At 46.3% G+C, this 17,162-nt stretch overlaps 1 protein-coding gene across 1 annotated transcript; it reads left to right on the forward strand.

The window, feature by feature from the left end:
* Window positions 1-6,925: 6,925 nt before the first annotated feature.
* LOC112268919 lies at window positions 6,926-8,062 on the forward strand. The gene is made up of 2 exons (XM_024455194.1): window positions 6,926-6,976; window positions 7,645-8,062. Exons 1-2 carry the CDS (start codon window positions 6,943-6,945, stop codon window positions 8,016-8,018), a joined length of 408 nt encoding a protein of 135 aa, XP_024310962.1. The 5' UTR covers window positions 6,926-6,942; the 3' UTR covers window positions 8,019-8,062.
* Window positions 8,063-17,162: the final 9,100 nt, after the last annotated feature.

Genomic DNA, 17,162 nt, shown 5'->3' on the forward strand with positions numbered 1-17,162 from the left:
TGATCCTTGAAGGTCTGTGAGACCTGCTTGCCAGACGCGTACTCCAGTGCGCCCGCCACAGATTTCCGTGGCACGGGTGCAGGTCGTGGTGGTTGTGAGGGTTGGCTGTCTTTACGGTGGGGCGGCGATGGATTAGGCGGCGGCGATGAGCCGGTGCAGCGTCATCATCGCTGCAGTCTTGCGCTGGTTCAAAATCGAAGCCTCCTTGCCCCGACGTTGGTGAATCCGGACGTGCCGGCTTATTGGGGGATGAGCCAAGGGGCGATGGAGAGGGAAGTCGTCGAGCGGAAGGCAGTGGAGACGCTCCGGGACACGACGGAGAGGGAGAAGGTTGGGTAGCGAGGGCAACCAACCTCCTGGGCCACTGGATGTACGTGCCCCGGCATTGCCCTAGAGTCACTGATTCCTCCTCTGGAGGATAAGGGACCGGCGTCTTGTCAAATTCCGTTGTATCGTTCGGGCCCATACATGTTGTGCAGAAAGGAGGGCCCTAGTAGGATTATCTCGTCGGTGATATGGACCATCAGATGTACCATGATATCGAATAATGTTGGAGGGAAGAACATCTCACATTCACACAAAAATTGTATCATTGAATCCTTCAGCTGGAGGCAGCATTCCACCGTGATGGATTTTTGCCCGATTGTGTCAAAGAAGTCACAAAGCTTCATCACCGTCTCTCTGACCCATGGCTCCATAGCACCTCTTATTGCAATTGGAAGTAACTGCATGATAATCATGTGGCAGTCATGAGACTTCATGCCAACAAGCTTGTGACTCTTCATGTCAACGAGTCTCTTGATGTTGGACGAGTAGTTGGATGGAACTTTTATGCTGTGGAGACACTGGCACATTCTGTGTAACTCGGCTTTGCTCAAGGTGTAACACGCAGGTTTACATCGTGTCGTTACCGTGACTTCACCATTGTGGTCTTCCGGTGACTCTTCCTCTACCGCCCACAGCTTCTTCCTTATGCCCAAGAACTCCAGGTCCTTCCGTGCCTTTGGCCCATCTTTTGTCTTATCTGCATTGTTCATTAGCAAGCCCAACAAGCTGTCGCACACGTTCTTCTCGACGTGCATGACATCTATGGTGTGACGGCTTTGTAAGAATTTCCAGTAAGGCAGGTCCCAAAACACCGACCTCCTTTTCCACACAGGTCCATCGCCATCCTCCTCTTTCGCTTGCGGATTTGCTTTCCCGGCAACAACTTCCAAGTTCCTAACAATTTCATAGATTTCGTGCCCAGTCTTTTCCCTGGGCTTCGGGCGAGGCTCTGTCCTCCCATTGAAGTTTTTCTTGTCCTTCCTCCATGGGTCATCGCGTTACAACCACTTTCGGTGTCCCATGTACACAATCTTTTGTGAAACTCGCAGCGTCTGTGAGTTCGTTTCATCCCCGCACTTTGTACACGCTTTGTACCCATGTGTGCGTTGGCAAGATGAGTTCCCGTTCGCAGGGTAGTCATGCACACATGTCAGCAGAGCTGCCCGAAGGGTGAACTCCTCCTTCTTGTGAGCGTCCCAAACCTTTCGGCCAGTACTCCAAAGTTCCGCAAGTTCATTTTTCAGTAGCTCCAGATACACGTTCAGATCAGCTCCCGATTGCTTAGGGCCTTGTATGAGCATGGATAGGTGGATGTACTTCCTCTTCATGATAAGCCACGGAGGAACGTTGTATATGAACAGGATCACCGGCCATGTGCTGTGTTTGCTGCTCATGTTTCCGAACGGATTGATTCCGTCTGTACTCATCCCGAACCTGATGTTCCTGGGCTTTGTGCCGAAGTCTGGAAACTCCTCGTCCAGGGTCCTCCATTGAGCCGCATCGGCAGGGTGTCTAAGTACACCATCGTCATTACGGTACACCCCATCAGGATCGATATCCTTCTAAGTCGCGTCGTGAAAGATGAACCACCTGGCCTCCTTCTCGTTTTGAAACCAACGCTCTAGCCGGCTACCACAAGGGAGGTACCATACCGTCTTCGCCGCTGGACCACGAGTCACTTCTTCCTCCGGGAGGCCCTCAGGATTGGGGTCTTTCTTCCTGTATCGGGATGTTTTGCATACTGGACAGCTGTGCATGTCTTTGTAGTCACCCTTGTATATGATGCAGTCCAACGGACAAGCATGGTATCTGACAACCTCTAACCCGAGGGGACATGCAACCTTTTTCACTTCGTACGTGCTCTTAGGCAACATGTTGCCCGCAGGAAGAACTATAGAAAGGTAACTTAAAATATCCATGAATTCCGAGTCCACGATGTTATATTTTGCCTTCATTCGGAGAAGTTCAAGCGTTACTTCCAGCAGACTTTTGTCCGGCCCTGCATTTTCATATAACGGCGTCTCTACGTCCTCCCTTAGCTTCTGGAATTTACGGGACACTAACTCATCGTCAGCGTCATCTAACTGTTTACGCAGGTGCACATCATCTAGCATTTCGGCCACCCTGCCTTGCAGAACTTCTTGCTCTTCGCCACGGCATGGTTCGTTGGGTGGATCATCATGATCCATGTTCTCCATTTCTGGGTCACTTTCAACTTCAATGGCATCCTCGCCGTGACAAGTCCAACGTGAATAACCCAACACAAAACCATGTAGGAGCAAGTGCAACTCCACATCACTTGGCAGAAGCATCATTGTGTTACGACAATTGCTACATGGACAACATGTCATGTCGTCTCTTTTCCTCAGCATATGTTCCGTGGCGACATCAGTGAAGTCCTTCAGTTTTCTTATCCACTCTTCGCAATTTCTTGTCTCCTCGTACATCCAAGCACGGATCATCGAGCTAAAACACGATAAAAAAATATAAATCAAGTTACATATAGTATCACACAAAATTTTGGCATGACCTTTGCTATAAAATTTACAAATTTTGCAAAAAATTGCCAAATAAACACCCACCCACACCCACATATGAACACAAATGGCACGATGGCCCGTATACATGTACAAACAAAAATATTCACAAACACGGCACGATGGCCGCGGAACATGCACATTCAACACATATTTTATTGAGAGAGAGCAGCTTAATTAATCACAGAGGGGAGCAGAGAGAGAGAGGGGACCAGAGAGACAGAGGGGAGGGGGCGCGCGCAGCAACCAGAGAGACGACAGAGGGGAGGGAGAAACAGAGCTAGGGGAAGAGTGGGGGACCTCCCAAGCAAGGGGGCTGGCCGGGACAGCTCCTGGAGAGAGATCGAGCTCTCCCGGCCGCCGGCACCATTTCAGCCACATCGAGGAAGAAGAGAAGAGAGGAAGGAGGAGAGGGAAAGGGAGCAACCTTCTGGCCGCCGGCGCCATGGAATTTTGGCAGAGTTTCGCCGTCGCCTGTGTGTTCAGGAGCCGCAGCTGGTCCAGAGACGCACGAGCTGAGGAAGATAAGGCCACGGTAACTTTGCTTTATAGATAACTTACCAGTGGCGGTTCAAAAAATCTGCCGCCACTGGTAAACGGGATGGGAATCTCTGAGGAGCACTAGTGGCGGGTAACTGATGCGGCCACTGGTACTAGGAGCACTAGTGGCGGTGAAAGCCGCATCAGTGCTGGCACCGCCACTAGTGCTCCACTAATAGCGGCGGTGGAAGCTAACCGTCACTGGTGCTCATTTCAGATTCTTCCAACGACTTACCAGTGGCGGTTTGTTTTTTCAACCACTTCAACCGCCACTAGTGCTTGTGCGCCGGTGACTACTAAGGAGCTCCAGTGGCGGTGAATGACCACCGCCACGGGTGCTAGAGCACCGGTGGCGGTGCTGGTCGTGCGAGTGCTTTCACCGCCACCGGTGCTCCACTAGCAGTGGCGGTGGTTGCTCACCGCCACTGGTGTTCGTTTTGGATTCCTCCAACGACGTCCAGTGGCGGCGAATTTTTTGGACCAGCGGAACCGCCACTGGAGCTCGTGCGCCAGTAACCCATTCTGGCGTAGTGGCTATGGCTGCTCATAGGAAGGGGCGGCTCCTTGGCGGTGACTGGCGGGAGGAAGTTCGGCACCGCCGCACCGGCTTTCCCCAACCTCTCCGGCGACCGCGCGTGTTTCCCTTCTCGTGCAGGCTCTCCACCTTTGCCTGAGATCCACGTGTAGGAGAAGAGAAGTGAAGAAGAAAATAGGCGTTCATCTTTAGAAAAATCTAAGTGAATTTCACAAAAACACTACTTTTGAGGCTAGGGTTCCAACGAGCTACCGCTCTAAGGGTTCGTAACAGTTTACCACTATTTATTTTTACTTCACCCAAACCCGGCCGATTAAGACATTTGACAGGAAACCTGACAAGTTGGGCCACATGCATGTGAGGTGCTAGGTGGCATAATTTTTGTCCATCTTATTTATGCACTTAGCCCCTTTTGTTTCCTCTGTATCTTATTCTCCCCCATGGCCGGAGTTTGCAGGTTTGCGAGTGTCCAACCTGGCCGAAGCCCATGGGCGGCGTCATGGGCTCGAACACTTGGGCATCCGCTTCCCTTCCCGGGACCGTATCTTGTGCACGTAGGAGAGGAACAGGTAGTGGTAGTCCAGCATAAAGAGCCGTCTCTGCTTCACGGCCTCTACCACCATCTTCACGTGCCCAATCTGCGCTTCCAGCTGCTCCGCGGTGATCGACGACTCCGCCGGGCCGTACACCACCGGCTGACATCCCTTAATTTTGCAGATCGAGCGGGCACACCGGCGAAGGTACGGGAACTGCTTGTGGCCAATGAGCACGTGCCTGGCATCGTCGGTTGCGGTGGGGAGCATGGAGAGCCGACAATGGAGAGGAGCACCTCGCGGACGGCGGCCTGCTGCCGCTCCTGTGTCCCGGATCCCCAATTTCGTCCGATCCCCCAATCTAATACCGAGCCTCAATTTTTCGACGATCCCCAATTTCGTCCCTGATCCCTAATCTCAGCAGCGGATCTTAGCGGAGGAGGACGAGGAGGTGCCGCCAGATGCTAGCGGAGGGCGAGACGGCACGGCCTAGGAGCCGATGGAGCGGAGGCGGATGGCTGCCGGAGCATGAGAACAGAATGATGCAAAAAAAAAAAAAAGTAGACCATGCACTGCGCCCTACTGCAAGCTTTCTGATTCTCTGAAGCTAGAGTCTTTTCCGCCAACAAGAGCACAGTTCTAGCTTTAACCAACAAGACCACGGGAGATGCATCTCCACGTATAATTAACAATCCATGTCTCTGACACCTACGGGCTACGGAAAACCTGCAAGTTTGCGCGCCGGGGATGTTCATTGAGATTTTTAAGAGCATGAAACGAGAGCAGAACAGGGATCGGAAGACAAAAGTTATAGTGCCGGTTATGAAAGCTGGATGCATGAAGCCGCGAGTCTGCCACCTGGCAGTGGTCCTCCCTTCCTTTACCTCGTCGGGCCAGGAAGTATCTTCGGACGGCGATCATTTTGGTCCTCTAGACCATCTGGCGGCATCGAAATGTTGTGGTCTTCAACGGCGTGGTCCCTTCGGTGGCGAGGATCTTACGGTGCATCCGGAAGGAGCTTGGACGTTGGAAGCATATGGCTTTCATTAGGGGAAGGGTGCCCGCTGTGATTCTCTCGGCGGTTGGTTGGATAGATAGCGAGTAGTTGTTTTGATTTCATTTCTTGCCACTTGTGGCGTTGTTTGCCTTCTGACTTCTCTTCTTTAAACGATGATGTTACATTGTTGAAAAAGAAAAAAAGCTGCATACATCAGTTGGTGGACGTTTCATTCAGGCTCGTGAAGCCCGTCTAGAAAAACAAAAGGGCTTCAGGCCCGTGAGGGTTGGTCCATAAAAGGGAAATCACCGAATCCCGTCCGTGATGGCAAACAATACGTTTACGTTTACAATGGCAATATACCAGATGGGCTTGCGTATTTACGGCCTTTTATTTTTCTTTGATTGGTGCTGGAAAGCGTTTACAAAAAAGGTGCGAGTTCACTTAAAATGTCCATCTTCACATAAAGAAGCTAAGCAGGCACATAATGCAATAGAAATTACCCTATGAGCTCTGGTTGTACGTAGAAAATAAACTCCGGTTGCTTCAGTAGCACACTATTCACTGTTCAAACCGCATCAATTTCTTCTTCGCAAATGCTTTCTGGACATATTTTTGCATCCAAATTTGCCTGGATACTTTTGTAGCATAAAGTGATGTACTATGTATTTTTTTTCCAAAGGCATGCCTGAGGAGAGCTTCAATGAGAGCTGCAAATACGGGTCGGGTGACTTTCTGCAACTACTACTATCACGGTGCGGAACCGCCGTTTCGCTAATTTTTCGTCTGATGCTTGGCCCATGGGCAAAGGCCCAGGGACTTGGCGCCGGCGCAATTCCAAATTGCTCGCCGCAAAAACCGCTGACATGCTAGATGGCAGTTCAAATGGGTTTCGGACAGAGCTGCAACTTTGTGACCTTCAGGATACACTTTGACCCTCCTTAGTTAAACCAAATAAATTAAAGTTTTAAAATGACATAACTTTTTGAAAAACTAATTCATTTGTTTGAATAAAGAAGTGTCAAAGGGTACCCTCAGGGTCACCATATTGCACCTCTAGTCTCGGATGTTGCGCATGCTATAAGCCCGGCAAATTTGGATGTGTACGTGCGAAGCAGGGGAAAAGAATGGCCCTTGAGTTAATCAACACTCAAATGGCCCATTGTTTATGGAGTGATGATGAGGGGGGCAGAAAACTACATCTGGCCAACTGGCATATCCTTTGCATGAAAAAGGAGTTCGGGGGAGTAGGAATCCCCTGTCTCCAAGATGTCAATCTGTGCCTCCTAGGTTCTTGGATAAAGAGATACATCCAATTTGATGGCAAATTTTGGAAAAAAAGTAATTGATCACAAATATGACACTGCCTCTTCTAACATCTTTCATTGTAAGGCTGGGAGGGGTCTGTCTTTTGGAAAGGTGTCATGTGGACTGCACAAGCAGTAAAAATGAGGTATAGATGGCAAGTGGAGAATGGTGCTAGCATCCACTTCTGGGAGGATACTTGGTTTGTCACCTCTCCTCTCGCTGTCCAATTTTGAGATCTCTATGATATATGCAATGAACAACTCGTCTCTCTTAGTAATGTCTGGGATGGACACACCGTAAAGCTCTCCTTTAGAAGAAATTTCTCCCCTGTCCTCATGGAGAAATGATATGAGCTTGAACAAATTGTCCTAGGTACTCTGCTGACTACTTATCATGATGCCCTTATCTGGAAGTATAGTAGCTCTGGGACTTACTCCACTAGCACCCTTTACAAGATCATCAACTTTAGGAGAATAATGCCTACTTTTATCCCTGCTATCTGGTCCCTAGTGGTTCCCCTTAAAATTCAAATCTTTCTTTGGCTGGTCTGTCGCAACAAAATTATGACCAGGGACAATCTAAAGAAACGACATATTAAAAAACCTGAAGATTGTGCCTTCTGTACTGAAAAGGAGTCGGTCCACCACCTGTTTTTTTATTGTGTTGTTGCTAAGGCCATTTGGCATGATGTTTCCCAATACTTTAATCAGAATCTGGGTAACTTCCTATGAATATATTGCTTGCTTTTGGGTTGCTAACAAACGGAATGCTGCTATGAACTCTATTATTGCTGCAATATTGTGGAATCTCTGGACTTTCCGCAATGATATTATTTTTAACCATCAGCGCTGGCATGATGTTACGCAGATTTGGTGGCTGATCTTGAGAACTATCCGCAAGTGGGAGTTGTAGTTCAAAGAAAAGATGCAGGCTGCAGTAAACAAGTTCTGCACACACATCTCTTGCCTGCTCCAGGAACCGATTCGGCTGTCTTGGAGATGAACGAGATCCTCGACCTGTCTACTTCCTTCTCCCCAGCGACCCCTGAGCTTGGAGCTATCCTGGCGGAGGCTGTTCCTGAGGGATGCTCGTCGCTCCGCATTTCGGACCCGTCGCCACCCATCTCCAGCTGCCTGCCTGGAATTCCCAGCAAGGAGGCGCGGTCTGCTTCTGAGATCCGTGAGAAGCTCCAGGTGCTGCTGGCACGCCTCGCCGCTGGGCATGCCCAAATTGATGCCTGATGCCTGAGTTGTCCTCCTCTGTATTGATGTTTCAGTATATCCTCCTGCTGCTCCTAGGCAGTCTGCTCTTTTTTGTTTTGTTTGCTTGAGAAGACAAACTCTTTTTATTTTGGAACACTTTATTTTGAACTCGGTATGCCGGTTTCATTAATGCAATGGGACCGGGAGGCTTTCCAGCCTCCTGTTACTCTAAAAAGAATGGAGCAGAGAAGAGAAGGGTAGAGGACAGAGTATAGAGGAAGCCAAAGGGCTGGGTGGAAAATGGGATGCAAAAAAAATTGGGATGTAGGACCTTACATGTGAGCCAGTCTTGTCTTTTTTTTTTGTCAAAATGCTCTAATCTGAAAGATTTGGGTTAAATGACAATAATTACCCCTTGAGTCCTAGTAATTTTCTGTGGCAAACCCTTAATTACCACTAGAGTAGTAGTCCTAGGAGACTCACTTGTTGGACTTTTTTGCCAGATAGTATTTGGAAAGAGATCGTGTTACTGAAATTTTATTAGGCAACATTATTCTTTCCTAAAATGGATAACACTAAGATCACGCATTGCAATACTTGAACAATTCTATCTCGAAGAAATTCAAACTGCTGTTTGGAAAAGTTAATATGGGTAGAGTTGGAACATCACCGACTGGCAATGAAAACTAGGTAATAAACGCATTATAGTTTCTCCATTCTTCATGCAAACCAAGGCACCAGCTCTTGATCTAAAAATGCACCGATATAGATATCAGCTTCCTATGTGTACGGATAAAGAGGCGCCTTTGCGCGCACTTTTTATTTTCTTCATCTGCTGTCTGGAAAATCTTACTACCATTTTTCTCTACTATTATTACATTTTCTTAATACCAGGATTTACGATTAGATGGGCTTTGTTGCAGGTAAAGTCATAAGAAAATGACAGATCTATGGGTGGAAGCCCCCAGTGCACATTACCCAATACTGCGATTATTTTAGAGTAAAATACAGTCTAGGTCCTAATTCTTTTGTAAAGGTGTCAAGTTAGTTCTAATACTTTTAAAATGCATGTTTGGGTTCTGATAGTTTCATAAGTGGTTCTCCACTACTACAAAAAAAGTCATCCGTAACGGTCAAAAAACCGCATCACTAACGGGTAAGATGACCGTCACTAACTTCCTGCCAGTAATGATGGTCATCATCACTAATTGTCGCTCCAACTATTAGTGATGATGCCATCATCAGTGGCGGTTGGCCCACCCGTTAGTGATGATACCCATCATCAGTCTCGGTCACATTTCCTCGCCCGTCACTGATGATGGGAATCATCACTAACGGTCGATGTGGTCCATATGAACAGAAATACACAACATATGAATAGAAATACACAATATATAAACAACACATATATTTCGAATTAAAACCACAGCCACATTATGCAAAGCATACAAATATATCTCATGCAACGTTCACTTCACGACATTGATTACAAAGTTTAAGAATTTCATAACAAAGTCAAGTTTGAAGCTATTATTTTGGGTGAACCCTAGTAACCACGGGTTCCACGCGTTTGAAGAAGTCCCCACTTGGCTTGATGACCTCCTTGTTGATGAAATGGGCGAGCTCCCTCTGAATGTTATACACGAGCCATTTAGATTTGTGTGCACTATCCATTCGGGGCCGCCAGTACTCTTCCACAGCCGTGATTAACCCCTTCCAATCAGGTTTGAAGATGCTGGAATTCTCCATAAGGATGTGACAGCAGTAGTATCCACAGTACACAGTGCCGGACGGCTGTTGATTGCATCGGAATGTGTTCATAATATGGAAGGGGTACTGAATACGGTTCCTACGAAACTGGTCAGATCACTAACCAATTTTTTGGGAGTTTGCTTACATCGGAAGGTGTTCATAACATGGAAGGGGTACTGAATACGGTTCCCACGAAAGTCACTGATGATATGAATATAAAGTTAATTGCGCCCTTTAGCGCGCAGGAAGTAAATGCTGCCCTGTTCCAAATGTTCCCCACTAAATCGCCGGGCCCGGATGGATTTCTTGCACACTTTTTTCAGCGCCATTGGGAAATCTGTGGGGAGAAGGTGACTATAGCGGTTCTGAGTGTCCTTGATGGTCATGATGATCCAACTTGCATCAATAAGACATTTATTATCTTAATTCCGAAAGTGGCCTCCCCAGTCGAATTGCGTCAGTTCCGGCCAATTAGCCTATGCAATGTGATTTATAAGATTGCCTTGAAAGTGTTGGCTAACAGGTTGAAGGTTATTTTGCCGGAGATTATTTCTGAGGAACAGTCTGCTTTTGTCCCAGGGAGGCTGATAATGGATAATATCATTGCCGCCTACGAGTGTCTCCACTTTATGAAGCGGAATGGTGCAAAAAAACACCAGACGTGTGCGTTGAAGCTGCATATGAAAAAAGCTTACGACCGTGTTGAGTGGTGCTGCCTCAAGGGAATTATGTTCAAATTGGGGTTTCACAGCAGATGGGTGGACATGGTTATGCAACTGGTGAGTTAGGTTTCTTTCTCAGTGTTGCTTAATGGTTCATCGTTGGAAGAATTCCGACCGAGTCGGGGGATCCGACAGGGCGATCCTATATCACCTTTTTTCTTGTTAGCAGCAGAGGGCCTCTTGTGCCTCCTAAATTCATTTCGGTCATCTGGTCTCAATGGTATTAAAGTGGCTCACTCCGCCCCGGATGTGAATCACCTGCTCTTTGCGGATGACAGACTGATGTTTATTAAAGCAAGTTATGAAGGTGCAACCGAAGCGAAATTATTGTTGGATCGATACTGCGAAGCGTCGGGTCAGCAGATTAATATGAGCAATATGGTGACGACACCATCCTTTTTCCTCTAGTAATATATAAATGGCAAAAAAATTAAAATGGCACTAACCTGCTTCTAGCAAGTCTCTGGTATGAAGATTAACCATTCTAAAAGTGAACTCATTCCTATATTGGCTTAAATGCTGAACATACAACACCTTTCCTTTCTGCTTTTGGGTGCACTGAAGGTGTTTTCCCCATTAAGTATCTAGGAATTCCCCTACACTATGAAAAATTAAGAAAAGAGGATATCCAACCTTTAGTGGATAGGATCATAAAAAGGATTAGTGGCTGGAGAGGAAAACTCCTCTCTTATGCATGTAGGCTAGTCCTCATTAATTCTTACTTAGCCAATATCCCAATCTACCTACTGTCTTTTTTTATATTCCATAAATGTGCTTTGCATTTAGTAAATTCCCAGATGGCTCATTGCCTTTGCAATGATTTTGAGGGCAACAGAAAGCTGCACCTGGCTAACTGGTCCTTGGTCTGTATGAAAAGGGACTTTGGAGGGCTGGGTATTCCCAATCTCCAAGACCTTAATTTATCTCTTTTTACCTTTCTTGGTCAAAAGATACATCTCTAGTGATGGGAAAATTTGGAAAACGATAGTTGATAGCAAATATGGAGCCCAATGCCCCAACATCTTCTACAGCAAAACTGTTGGCGTTTTCAAATTTTGGAAAGGGGTTATGTGGGCTGCCAAAGCTGCTAAATTTGGCTATAGATGTATAGTAGGTGATGACACCAAAATCAAATCTGGGAAGATATATGGTTTGGCACATCCTCACTGGTTGTCCAATTCTGCCCCCTTTACATTATCTGCAATGAAAGCAACGCCACTACAGTTGAGATCTGGGATGGACATACTCTCAAACTCACTTTTAGAAGAACCTTTTCCAAGTCCATGATGGAATATTGGTATGCTCTGGAACATATTGCCCAGAGTATTGCACTTAGAGAGGATACTGACTCCCTTATCTGGCAATATCAACTTTAGAGGGGTTAAGCAAATTTTCTTTTCCTTCCCTCTGGTCCATACATGTCCCACCTACGGTGCAGGTCTTCCTGTGGCTGATGTCCCATAATAAAATCATGACCAAAGATAACCTGAAGAAAAAGGAAAACAGAGAAACAAGAGGATTGTGTTTTCTGCGCTAAAAAAGACTATGTTCATCATTTGTTCTTTGATTGTGTAGCTGCAAGAACTGTCCGGGGAACTGTCTCTTTATACTTTAACAAGGAATAGGCACTGATCTAGAATATGTAGCCAGATTCTGGCTCTCAAATAAAAAGCATGGGGCATTAAATTCCATATGTGCTTTTGTCCTATGGTATCTTTGGAAGTTTAGAAATAGCTTCATTTTTAATAATATTATTTGGATAAGTACTAACCAACTTTGGCGGTTGATCCTCCAAACTATCCACAAATGGAGAAGCATCTTCAAACAGGCTGCTTTGGAGCAGGTAGAGGGTTTCTATACCCTCCTCCGCTTGGTGCTGAAGGCGCCTCCTGCTTGGGCTGGCATTAGTGGCATTCGAATCTACTGGAGGTAGAGTTCGCCCGCTGACGCCAAAGCTCGGTGATGATCTTCTGGGAGACTATGCAAGGCTCAAGATCTCCGACACACTCCAGATGTCCCCTCCAAAGTGCACTGAAGCTCGCCGGACCCTCTGCTGAACCCGGTGTCTCCACTGGACGTCGGTGGATCCTCCCCGCAGCCTTCTCCCATGAAGAAGAAGAAGAAGTTGGCAACGCTATCAAGTTCTTCCTCGATGCCCTGTGAGGCTCGCTGATTGCCGTTCGCCGGCTGTAATAGACTTAGTAGTAGCTTTTGTTCGTAAATGCTTTAGCAATAGCTTTTGGTCCTTTTAAAGGAACTGTTGCGACAAAACATTGTTTTGCTACATTATCTGCTATGACCTGTTGGGTCTCAATGAAAAGATTGGGACCGCGGACGTTGTCCCTGATCATCTAAAAAAAAGTGGGTGTTTTGTGGGGATAATCTCGTATAATCCTTGTCTACCAAATAACTCATTTGGGGTCTCTCTAATGTTTTTAAATTTAGAGTGGATAATACTTTAAAAACACTCGAAGAACACAAACAGCTCATCAAGGAGTTGGGGGAGATAGACTTAGCGAGCTGTATGATGACATTCTACTCAACATCCTGGAGAGGGTGGACACTATATGAAAGCCAATGACGCAGCTCCCCGCCATGAACAGCCAGGGAACACGAAATGGAAGAACCTTACCGTCGAGAGGTTTTCTATAAGATTTCAATCCATATCTTTACATGACGCGTGGGCCAAATCCTATGTGGCACTAATCAAATGGCCACGTCATACGGTTAGTGGGGTGCATACACCAGAGAGACCTGTGATGAACCACTTAAAATACTATTAGGACCTAAACATACATTTTGAAAGACTTATGACTAACTTGATACCTTTGTGAAAGAATTAGAACTTTGATGAATTATACTTTTTAAATTATTTGCTGAGAAATTTTGTTTTCTTGATTCGGAGGTTGGTCTAAATCTATGTGGGGTATATGCAAGGCCCGCTACCATACCATATTAGTCCTTGATCAACTTCTTCCAAGGGATGTAGGCTTTGAGTTTAGTTAAGAAACGTGTGATGGGACAGCGAGTACCAAATACACAGAGAGAATCAAATCGACCTCCCTAATATATCTCTGCCCGGGCCAGCCTGTAAGCAAGGAAACAAGGAAGTAGATGCACATGATGCATGCATGCATGGATCAAGGTTGTGAATTGTAGTAGCACCATAGCCAATTTCGTGTATACAGCCAGTGGCCGAGGCATGAAAAAATCATAGAAAGCGCCAGAATAGAAGGGATTATTTATGAGGAGGAGCAAAACATAAAAATATGAAGCTCATATAATTAAATCGCAAAATTATACATGAAGCCAAATAGAAATTCGAAATCTTAGAGTTGGCCGGTTCCTGCCTCCGCCCCTGTGTACAGCTAGCTTGTGTCCTTCATGCCATGTGTCGATGATTGAGGAACTGAAGAATCTACTGTCCTGCGTGCCCTTCTGCCGTGAGTCATGCATGCATGCATGCATGGTTTCATTTCCTCATGAAATGAAACCAATCAATGCGCATTGAACGACCGCGAGTACGTACTAGCTAAGCGACCGCCACATGCCTGAAAATGAACCAATTAATGTTGGAGTACATTTACATCTCGGTCGATCGATAGCCGCTGGCCGGCCGGCAGCAACAGTATCTTTCGATCGCGGCAGCAGCAACAGTATCAGTCGACGACGCGCCGGCGATTAAGTTCCCGGATCAGTAGCCTGTTCTGCAGATTTAGTTGCATAGGGTTTTCTACAGTGACCTATATATACGTGGGCGCACGCTGGCACCGATCGAGCGAGATTTCATACGTACTGTGTACGTCCTCTAGATTTGGCGATCTGTGGTGAATCACGGCATCTCTCGATCACGACCGTAAGTAAATTAAGGCCGGTAGCCACCACACGTACGTAGCGATACACGCGTCGAGCCGTGGACGTGCCTCCACAGCTAGTACGTATTTAGCTCCTTTCGATGTTCAAGCCTCATCTCCAAAATTCTAAAATCTCGATTTACAATATCATTCTCTCCTCTCACCAACTCTCGTCTCCAAATATCCAATGAATGTTTTTTTACTAGTAAATACGTACAGAAAATTGACAGTTAATGAGATTTAATGCCAGAAACCTGCTATGTTGGTGACGTTTCACTGGCTCAAATTAACGTCCCATACGGGGGGAATTTAGGCCCCTGTGGAGAAAAAGTCGGCCCCGTCACGCTGTCCTACATAAGCGGCTTGTCACTGTCCTCGAAGCCAAACTTCTCTTGTACTCCCACCTACCCGCCATAGCCGGCCCGCTTTTCATCTCTTTCGAGCGCAAGTCCCGATCAAGTTCAAGAACCAACAAGAATGAGATCTGAGATGGAATATTGCAACTTTAAAACTTTGAGTGAATTTCATTTTTGATCTCTAAGTTCCATTTTGGTTGGTTCTTCTTTTTCTGACCTCATTTAGCAAAAATTTGTACAATAATGCCCTGATTCTCACCGTCCTGAAAAATCAGACCCAGGCCGACGTGCCAGACAGCTAGGACGCGTATTTTTTTTTCTCCTGAGGGTTTCCTACGCATCGAACGTTGCTGGTGAGACGGCCTGTAGATGAAGCATGCTCTGTTGGTTGTCCAGGTCCTTGGTGTGCTGGTGCTGATTGTTGTAGTTGTTGCTGTGTGTGTGGAAAAAATGAATCACCTAGAGAGACTAAAGTAGCAATGATAGTAGTAGTGGATGGATGCATGCTTTTATTTTCTAGAATACAACCAAGTAGGTGTATCATTCATTAAAGAAAAAGACTGCGACGCAGTTCATTACACCCTCAGAAAAGAAGGGATGCAAACTCAACCCACTCCCTTTAACTCTACACTCTCCACTACCAGAAACGAATTGAAGCTGTCCCCAAGGATACCAGCTTGTTTCCATGCCTGGCCTTCCGAGGGTGATGGATGCATGTAAAGCTTTTGTGTTGTTACAATCAGAACTAGCGAATGATCTGAAATGGAGTATGGTATTAGTATAATATGGATCAAAGTAAAGCTTTTCTTATGGAGTATCAGCCGGCTCATCTAGCGTACGAATGCGTAGGAAGCGCCCAGGAGAAAACATGCGTCCTATCAGTCTTGCCACGTCAGCTTGAACAATGGGTCCCATCTATCAGGACGGAGGGGATTAGGGCGAAAATCTTAATCGGGGTCATTAGTGGCACAAGTTTTGCTAAATGAGGTTAAAAAACGAAAAGCCACTAAATGGGGTCCAAATTGTCAAAAAAGTGAAACTTAGGGGTCAAAATGGGATTCACTATAAAAAATTTAAGAAATAGAGTGTAAATTCAATATGGTTGTGTGCGTCGATTGATGCAGAGTCCGGGGACCCGTCCTCTTTTCGAAAAAAGAGATTAAATTCAATATGCCAAAATATTTATAACCATATTCCCTCTCGATCACAAAATAGTGGCAAGATTTAAAGCATACTCAACTAGATAATTGCTACTAGAATCAACATGGACACAAGTCAATAAAAAATTTATCCCCGAAGCATATCAAAGGTCCCCATTTGGAAGCAGTGAATGAGTCACTTGTTGAATTATTGAAGCCTATTCTTTTCTGCCCGTACTAGATATGCTTATGAATGAAGTAATCCGAAAACCAAAGTAATTAAGCCAGAATAGGGCTGGACAAAATTGAGAGTATAGATACCCAGACATCACTACTGCAGAACAGACAGCCGGTGGCGGTTCAAAATTGCCTTCATTGGTTGTTGGACGAACTGTCACTGGTCTCTTGCCACTTTTGGGGGTAGACCTACAGTGGCGGTTTCGAGCCGCCACGGGGCGCCGGGGGCAAAGCCCCCCTAGCTTAATAGTTACTAATAAGCTCATAAAAATATGTTAAAAATAGATGAGGTCTCTAATTTTTTGCCTAAGCCCAACTCGCCTCCACTTATATTGAATTCCTAGCTCCACCCCTGGGTGCACAAACGGCGTGGTTCAATAAACGCCACTACAAAGTCTCTAAAGAGCCGCCAATGGTAGAGGCTAGGGCACCAGTGGCGCTTCCACAACCCCCACTGGAGTCCCTAAAAGGCGCCTGCCATGGTATCGACACGGCAAATGCCATTATAAATCACTAGTGTAAAAATTAGGCTATAGGTGACCCCCCCACCCCCTCTTCAGTGGCGGGCACACAAAACCCAACACTGATGGAGGTCCATCGGTGTCAGGCGGCCAGGCGACCGCCACTGATAGACCGATGAGGGCTCTTGGGCCTTCCCCACACCGCCCATCAGTGGCAGTCAAATTTTCGCCTACAGACCATTTCCGAAACGGTGCTTTCAGAAATACAAGATTGTGTGTGCATGCATGGAGGGAGATTTTGAAGGGAGATGCCTCGGTAAAATCGGTCGTATGGCGACCCGGGGGCTCGGGGACTCCCACCAAGTAGATTGTGAAGTAGGTCGTCCTTTTGGGTACAACTTTCACGCAATTGTGAAACATCGGCGAGAAAGAGAAGGGACGATATGATCATCAAGAGCCCTACGAACTCCGTCGTACAAAGAAAAGTATTCTTTAAAAAGAAGTTTTTTCTTACATCTATATATACATGTCTCGTGTTATCATATACTCGCATAGGCATGTTGACGAGAGTATTTGTCGAGATTATGCTAGTGGGGTAGACCAATAGTGGCGTGTGATCGGCGGTGGCGGTTCAGCCACCCACCACTAAGGGTGATTTTGAA

This window comes from Brachypodium distachyon, chromosome 4 (assembly GCF_000005505.3).
Source record: "Brachypodium distachyon strain Bd21 chromosome 4, Brachypodium_distachyon_v3.0, whole genome shotgun sequence".
Lineage (NCBI taxonomy): Eukaryota > Viridiplantae > Streptophyta > Magnoliopsida > Poales > Poaceae > Brachypodium > Brachypodium distachyon.

What these genes read in the sequence shown, in the direction of transcription:
- LOC112268919 (XM_024455194.1), top strand. Translation starts at nt 6,943, where the DNA reads ATGGTGCTAGCATCCACTTCTGGGAGGATACTTG. An exon ending in CACTTCTGGGAGGATACTTG is followed by an intron (nt 6,977 to 7,644) that starts GTTTGTCACCTC and finishes GATGTTACGCAG; the next exon opens with ATTTGGTGGCTGATCTTGAG.